The sequence below is a fragment of the Myotis brandtii genome, unplaced genomic scaffold (genome assembly GCF_000412655.1).
Source record: "Myotis brandtii unplaced genomic scaffold, ASM41265v1 scaffold77, whole genome shotgun sequence".
Lineage (NCBI taxonomy): Eukaryota > Metazoa > Chordata > Mammalia > Chiroptera > Vespertilionidae > Myotis > Myotis brandtii.
Genome location: NW_005371082.1, coordinates 2,956,306 through 2,964,594, shown reverse-complemented (window position 1 = coordinate 2,964,594; position 8,289 = coordinate 2,956,306). Strand labels below are relative to the sequence as shown.

The 8,289-nt window shown below is 44.9% G+C and overlaps 2 protein-coding genes across 2 annotated transcripts in view; both read right to left on the bottom strand.

Annotated features, from left to right (window-relative positions):
* LOC106724223 (neurobeachin-like) overlaps window positions 1–8,289 on the bottom strand; it is a gene marked incomplete at its 5' end in the record, with an annotated part of 217,421 nt that overhangs the window by 46,175 nt on the left and 162,957 nt on the right. The window lies entirely within an intron of this gene.
* Window positions 985–1,419, bottom strand: LOC102261160 (death-associated protein 1-like). The gene has a single exon (XM_014530737.1). The coding sequence runs from the start codon at window positions 1,332–1,334 to the stop codon at window positions 1,017–1,019; it is 318 nt and encodes a 105-aa protein (XP_014386223.1). The 5' UTR covers window positions 1,335–1,419; the 3' UTR covers window positions 985–1,016.

Below are 8,289 nucleotides of genomic sequence, written 5' to 3'. Positions count from 1 at the left end.
CGGGGCCATCTGATGGGCCCAAGTGAAGGTGGGCCCAGCAAACGTGCACAGGCAGAAGGAAATCTGGACAGCTGGGCCCACTGGCACACAGGCTTTTCTAGCTCTAATGGAATGTGGTGTCTCTTGTTCCCAGGGAGACAAAGGGCAGGTTCGGTCTGTTCTGTGTTCACTTCTCTCCCCATGCAGTCTGTGCTCTTGCTGTGTGTCCAGAATTGGCTATCCGTCTGCCTGGCCAGTGGCCACATCCAGAACTCAGAGACAGCTCCAGAGGTGAGTGATTACAAACACGAGTTTGTCTTGATTGCTCAGGCGCAGGCTGCCTTGATGGCGGGGCAGTGATGGACTTGGGACCCACACTGAGATCTCCTCCCAGAGGTACTACCTTTGGGCAAACTACCTGCCCTCTAATTTTTCAGCAAGATGACTCCTGGAATAACAGAGCCATCTCAGAGATGCAAACTTTTCTTTGGTCCTTCTGGGGTCGCCCTGCACAGGGACCCCTGGTCGCACAGGGAGTGACATTCAGGGTTGCTGTGGTCCGTTTTAAGTCTTCCTTGATGTCTTTCTGAAACCCACCCCCGTAATGAACACCCTCAGTTCTTATGCTCCCTTAGGTGTGCAGATTTGATTGTCCTAGTACTCAGAAGCATAAAACGATTGAGCTTTCCTCCTAATCTCAATCCAACCCTCCCACATTTGTGCCCCTTTGTTTTTAAGACCACAGGCAGGACTTTTAGTCAATGGCTCAAATAGTTCTAAAGCTAAACTCTAAGCAACTTCATTTTGCTCAGAACTCGGCAGGTTCTGCTAATGGCCCCTCACCAAACAGGACTCCCTGGGAACAAGGTTTGGGGTCTGTTTCTAGCTTTGATTTGGAAATGTAAGGCAAAGGAAGGGCGCGTTGCTTTGCCTTAGATCTCCCACTGGAAAAGTGTTTGGAAGAAAATGCAGTTCTCTTTGCCGGGGAAATACCAAATGTGGGAACCAGGCACAGCAGGGGAGGGCGTTCCTCGCGGTCACTTGCGAGGCTGCTGGATGTGCTGGGTTCTATGGGATGGGTACTTGTCCATGGAGGCGTGGGGCTTCTGGTGAGCCACCTGGGCGGCCGCCAGGGGTGGGGGGGAGTCCTTGTCGCCCAGGGCGATGACACCGGAGATGTACACGGTGGGTTTAGGCGGGCTGGGCTCGGTCTCCCACTCCTCCTCATCCTTGTCTTTCTCTTCTTTGGTGTCTCCAAAATGTGGGTGTTTCTGCACGATTCGCATTCCACCAGCTTCCACAGCGGGCGGGTGTCCAGTTTTCGTCTCTTGCTTCTCCTCGGGAGGCGAAGACATGGTGAGACTGGATCGGCTGGGACGGCAGCGGAGGTGGCGGCGGGTTCGTAGATCTCGAGGATGTGTGCAGCACGAGAACTATTCATTATTTTGAATATTTCTTTCCACTCCCTATGGCCTGAAAAGTTGTTGCTAAGAAATAAGCTGACAGTCAGATGGGCACTCCTGGTTGATAACTAATTGCTTTTCTCTTGCTGCTTTTAAGATTCACTCTTTCTCTTTAAGCTTTGGCATTTTAATTGCGATGTGTCTTGGTATAGGCCTCTTTGGGTTCCACTTGTTTGGGACTCTGTGCTTCCTGGACCTGTAAGTCTATTTCTTTCACCAGGTAGGGGAAGTTTTCTGTGATTATTTATCCAAACAATTTTTCAATATCTTGCTATCTCTCTTCTCCTTCTGGCAGCCCCATAGTGTGAATGATGGTATGCTTAAAGTTGTCCCATCAGCTCCTTTTACTTTCTTCATATTTTTGGATTCTTTTTTCTTTTTGCTCTTATTGGGTGTTTGTTTGCTTCTTCATATTCAAAGTTATTGATTTGATTCTCAGAATCCTCTACTGTTGAATCCCTGTAAATTATTCTTTATTTCAGTTAGTGTATGCTTAATTTCTGATTGGTCCTTTTTCATGTCTTTGACATTCTCACTAAGATCTTTGAAAGTCACATCAATATCCTTGAGTAACCTTATAACCATGGTTTTAAACTCTGTATCCAGTAATTTGCTTGCTTCCTTATCTTTCATTTGTGACATGTTTCTTTGTCTCCACATTTTGGCTGCTTCCCTGTCTTTGTTTCTATGCATTAGGTAGAGCTGCAATGTTTCCTGGAATTGGTAGAGTGGCCTTGTTTAATAGATGTCCTGTAGGGCCCAGTGGCTAAGCCTCCCCAGTCACCTGATCTGGGCACTCTAGGTATGCCCTTGTGTGGGATGTTTGCACAGTTCTTGTAGTTGAGCCTTGATTGCTGTTGGTGTCACTGGGAGGAGTTGACCTCCAGGCAAATTGGCTGTGAGGACCAGGTGTGACTACAGTGGGAGAGATGCTGGGCAAAAGGCTAGGTCCAGATGTGAGGCAAGGCAGGCTGGTGCTAGTGCCGGGTCTTGGGCCTTTTTTTGATAGGTTAGGGCAGGGGTGGGCAAACTTTTTGACTCGAGGGCCACAATGGGTTCTTAAACTGGACCGGAGGGCCGGAACAAAAGCATGGATGGAGTATTTGTGTGAACTAATATAAATTCAAAGTAAACATCATTACATAAAAGGGTACGGTCTTTTTTTTTTTTAGTTTTATTCATTTCAAACGGGCTGGATCCGGCCCGCGGGCTGTAGTTTGCCCACGGCTGGGGTAGGGGCACGCTGTCAACAGCTTCAGCTTGTTTGAGAGATTTTAACAAATTCTAAAGCCTGAGCCAGGACAGGCCACTCATATGGAAAAGCTGCTGCAAATAGCTTGGGTCGACCTGCAAAATTGTATGTGGAGGGGTCTCAGGGAATACCCCAGGGTGGAGCAAACAGTATGCTCCAGGCTGATTGAGTCTCAGATATAGCTAGCTGCTAGTCAGCCCGGACAGGGGAAGTCCCAGCATAGGAACAATTACCTTAGTGAGCAGCCCTATCTGGGAGAAAAGCATCCCTGAGTTCATACCCTGATGCCAGATGGTCCAGTTCCTCCCCATATGTGTCAGGGTTCCCCAGAGTTGCCTGGTGCTGGAGCTCAGAGGTATCAAGTCTGAGTATGTTAGGGCACAGGCCCTTTAAAAGGAACAGCTGGGTCTCCAGCAGCCTCCGTGTCTCTCAGCCACAATCCCCACTGATTTTTACAGCCTGTAGCTATGGGGATTTCTATTTATTTATTTATTTTTAATGATTTCAGAGAGGAAGGGAGAGGGAGCGAGAGACAGAAACATCAATAATGAGAGAGAATCATCGATTGGTTGCCTCCTGCATGCCCCCTACTGGAGATCAAGCCCACAACCCAGGCATGTGCCCTTGACTGGAATCAAACCTGGGACCCTTCAGTCCGCAGGCCGACGCTCTATCCATTGAGCCAAACTAGCTAGGGCACTATGGGGATTTCTATTCTCAGCTCTGGAACCCTGGGCTGGAGGTCTGTTGTGGGGCTGGGATCCCTTGTCCCTCACAGGCGGACTCTGCAGAGACAATCTCCCTCCTGATTTAAAAAAAAAAAACACAGCACAGCCTTAGCTGGTTTGGCACAGTGGATAGAGCGTCAGCCTGCAGACTGAAGGGTTCCAGTTCAATTCCGGTCAAGGGCACATGACTTAGTTGCTGGCTCAATCCCCTGTAGGGGGCATGCAGGAGGCAGCTAATCAATGATTCTCTCTCATCATTGATGTCTTTATCTCTCTTTCCCTCTCCCTTCCTCTCTTAAATCAATATATTTAAAAAGATATATTTTTTAAATGATATATATTTAAAATATATATATTAAAGAAAAAAAACCAGCACACATGGGTGTCAGACCAGCCTGTTCTGCGCCTCTGTCCCTCCTACCAGTCTCAATGTGCTTTCTTCTCTACTTCTCTAGTTGTAGGACTTTCATTCAGCCAGCTTTCAGGCAGTTCTCAATGATGGTTGTTCTGTATTTCAGTTGTAATTTTGACGTGGTTGTGGGAGGCAGCGAGTACAGGCCTATGCTGCCATCTCAGTTTCCTGGATTATATACTTTAAATAAGTGAAATGAATATATGTAAATTATATCTCAATAAAGTTTTCAAATCAACAAAAGAAAGCTGCTTTCTTCTTGCTATTCCCTCTCTCTTCTTAAAAGTTCATAAAGCTGCAAGGTATGACTAAGCAAGGTTGGTGCACACAGTAAGAGCAGAGGGGAAGAGTTGCAGTGGTCAGCAAGGTGGAAGAACCCTGAACTTAGTGAGAAGCATATCCATTCAGAAAAGAAACATGATGTCAAAGCCCTAGATGGGTGAGGATGATATCCACCCAAGGGGGCAAGCCAGGCATGAAAGAAAGTGAATGAGGAGATTTACCAGGGCATTGTTGCAAAGGGGAGATAGAGCCCAAGCAGGAAGTATCTACATAGGAAAGCTTGTTAGCCTGGGGTGTTAAAGATAAGCAGGAAGGGTAATCACACTGGAATGGAGGAAAGCAATAAGGGAAGGGACAGCTTGCTGCAGAATGAGCATGAGCAGGTTAGGAAGACATCCCTAGGAGACCTACCTAGTTCAGGATGTCAGAAATCTAAGAAAATGATGAGGTATCTACCTGAAAGGACAATAATGGGAGGGGTGATTTGTAGCCTAGTGTTAGTTTCTGTGTATGTGTAAGGTAAGAAGGGTGTTCAGGTGTTCACATAGAAGGGCTTTCCTGTGTGGGGGTCAGAGCTCACCCAAGTTGATGTGAACAAAACGGGACCACATGCTGACCTGACTAGCTCCGGGAAGGACTGTGGGGTGGCCCTGCAAACTCAGAGACCTAAAATAACCACAAAGCATGATTAGAAATGAAAAACTTCTTAACCAGAAAGCAGTTTATGGTGGGTCGTCATGTCCTAGGCTGGTATCTTCCCTGAAAAAGTCCAATCATTACCTTAACTCAGCCTGACCATTGTCTTTTTGCATCTTTGATATCATATCGTTGGAATACCAAAGTAATTTTCTATTTTTCAGACCCCTCAAAGCACAGGCACAACTCTGTGGAGACCACAGATCCACAAATCCCTCCATTGTTATTGAGTTAATTGCTGACTGTTAACTATCCTATACCCACTAACTAAAAGAAATATGTGTCTATCATTTTACTTTTTATCCAATCTCAGGTGTCTTTGCCTTGCTTTCTCCCACCTCCCTAATCTATCACCAGTAGATTTCATGTGATACACACACTTATATTTCCTCTTTTGATTGCAATGTATAAAACAAGATGAAAACTGCCATTCTCATTCTCCGGAGCATTCTCAATCCACTGAGATTCTGCTTCCCAGCATTTGCTGACAGTATGGCTCAAATAAACTCACAAAATTCTTCACAGGTTTGAATATTTCGTATGTTAATAATGAGAAGGGCATCTGCCTGAGAGTGCAGCCCAGTATAGGAAGCTAGAAGTAGAATGGGGTTTGAAAAGCATAAACTTAGGAAGTGACTCAATATGTTGGAGCCTGAGCAAGATGAGAAGGGCATACTCAGGAAAGCTGCCTGTCACAGGCTGTTGCAGCCTGAGGAAGATGAGGACTACACTGACACAGAATGACAGCCAGGCAAGGGCTGGCAGAACACGAACAGGATAGGGGGCACATCTGCCTAGTGGGGCTACCTAGCCTGGGGTGACACAGAGTTCCAGGGAGGGGGCACAGGGGCAAATAATCTAAATAAGAGGACTGGCCAGAAGCAGGTAAAGAAGACAAGAAAGCTCAAGTGGAATGGGTGGGAGACAGGAGGGAGGGGAATCAGCTTGATAACCTGACCCAAAGTGGGGAATTGGGCCTAAAAGAATTAAGAGATGGTATTTGTGAGGAGGTGGGAGGTGGCCAGCAAAGTACACCACAACCTGCTTGAGGTAAAGACAGTATCCTTATGGAAAATGAAGAGAAACCCCACTGGTGTGGCTCAGTGGTTGAGTATCAACCCATGAACCAAGAGGTCACCAGTTCAATTCCTGGTCAGGGGACATGCCTGGGTTGAAGGCTTGATCCCCCATAGAGGGTATGTGGGAGGCAGCCGATTGATGATATTTCTCATCAATTTTTCTATATCTCATCCCTCTCCCTTCCTCTCTCTAAAAAATCAATAAAAATATTTTTTAAACAAGAAAATTAAGAGAAAGACTTAGAAACTACTCTACTATGTCATCATTTAATCTCAAATGGTTCAGGAAAAAAATTGCTTACTACTGTGCTTTGTCACTTTTCTGATTTCATGTGATACACACACTTATATTTCCTCTTTTGATTGCAATGTATAAAACAAGATGAAAACTGCCATTCTCATTCTCCGGAGCATTCTCAATCCACTGAGATTCTGCTTCCCAGCATTTGCTGACAGTATGGCTCAAATAAACTCACAAAATTCTTCACAGGTTTGAATATTTCGTATGTTAATAATGAGAAGGGCATCTGCCTGAGAGTGCAGCCCAGTATAGGAAGCTAGAAGTAGAATGGGGTTTGAAAAGCATAAACTTAGGAAGTGACTCAATATGTTGGAGCCTGAGCAAGATGAGAAGGGCATACTCAGGAAAGCTGCCTGTCACAGGCTGTTGCAGCCTGAGGAAGATGAGGACTACACTGACACAGAATGACAGCCAGGCAAGGGCTGGCAGAACACGAACAGGATAGGGGGCACATCTGCCTAGTGGGGCTACCTAGCCTGGGGTGACACAGAGTTCCAGGGAGGGGGCACAGGGGCAAATAATCTAAATAAGAGGACTGGCCAGAAGCAGGTAAAGAAGACAAGAAAGCTCAAGTGGAATGGGTGGGAGACAGGAGGGAGGGGAATCAGCTTGATAACCTGACCCAAAGTGGGGAATTGGGCCTAAAAGAATTAAGAGATGGTATTTGTGAGGAGGTGGGAGGTGGCCAGCAAAGTACACCACAACCTGCTTGAGGTAAAGACAGTATCCTTATGGAAAATGAAGAGAAACCCCACTGGTGTGGCTCAGTGGTTGAGTATCAACCCATGAACCAAGAGGTCACCAGTTCAATTCCTGGTCAGGGGACATGCCTGGGTTGAAGGCTTGATCCCCCATAGAGGGTATGTGGGAGGCAGCCGATTGATGATATTTCTCATCAATTTTTCTATATCTCATCCCTCTCCCTTCCTCTCTCTAAAAAATCAATAAAAATATTTTTTAAACAAGAAAATTAAGAGAAAGACTTAGAAACTACTCTACTATGTCATCATTTAATCTCAAATGGTTCAGGAAAAAAATTGCTTACTACTGTGCTTTGTCACTTTTCTGTTTATTTGTTAATCCTCACCGAAGAATATTTTTCCACTGATTTTTTCTAGAGAGTAGAAGGGAGGAGGAGAGAGAGAGAAAAGCTGATGTGAGAGAGGCACATGTATTGGTTGCCTCCCGCATCTGTCCCGACCAGGGCCAGGAATTGAGCCTGCAACAGGCCCTTGACCAGAATCAAACCCAGAGACCCTTCAGTCTGTGGGCTGATGCCTCTAACCACTGAGCAAAACCAGCTAGGGCTTTTTGTCAGTTTTCTGTAAGTTTCAATTTATTTTTAAATTTAAAAAAATGAGAGAAATTAAAGAGATAAAGGTTCTAGAGAAAGTGACATATTAAAGATAAGCAAAGTAAATCAATCAAATATGTATAGTCAAGTCTTTAATGAAAAGCAAAGCAAGGAAATAGAGCAAATGCTGAACAGATAAGAATAATTCTTGAAATATAAAAACATGCAAAACTATACACTGAAAGTGCATACCACTTATCTGGTAATCAACTCAGGATAATCAAGACATATCTAGCAAAATTAATAGATTTAAAGAAAAAAAGAAAAAAAAATCCTTTGACAGCGTAGGCAAAAAAGAGCAAGTGTCTTATAACAGAATAGCAGATTGTCATCAGACTTTCAACAAAAATCCTTTAAGCCACACGAAAATTACTAACATATTTAAGATATTCAAAGGAAGGTTAGTCAAGGGCTTTATAGCTAGAAAAATGATTTTCAAGTACAAAGGCCCCTGATAAATTAACATTGAACTGAAGTTCTCAAGAAATATTAAATAACATTTTGTATTACTTTGCTAGGGCTGCCATAACAAAGTACCAGAGTCTGGATACCTTAAACAACTAAAATTTACTTTCTCAATATTCAGGGGGATAAAAGTCCAATATTAAGGTGTCTGCAGGGTTTCTTTCTTGTGAAGCCTAGGCCTGTAGATGACAGACTTGTCCTCCCTTTATCTTCATACTAGAGGCCCGGTGCACAAAAATTTGTGCACTGGGGGGGGGGGGGGGGGCCCCCGCCCGGGC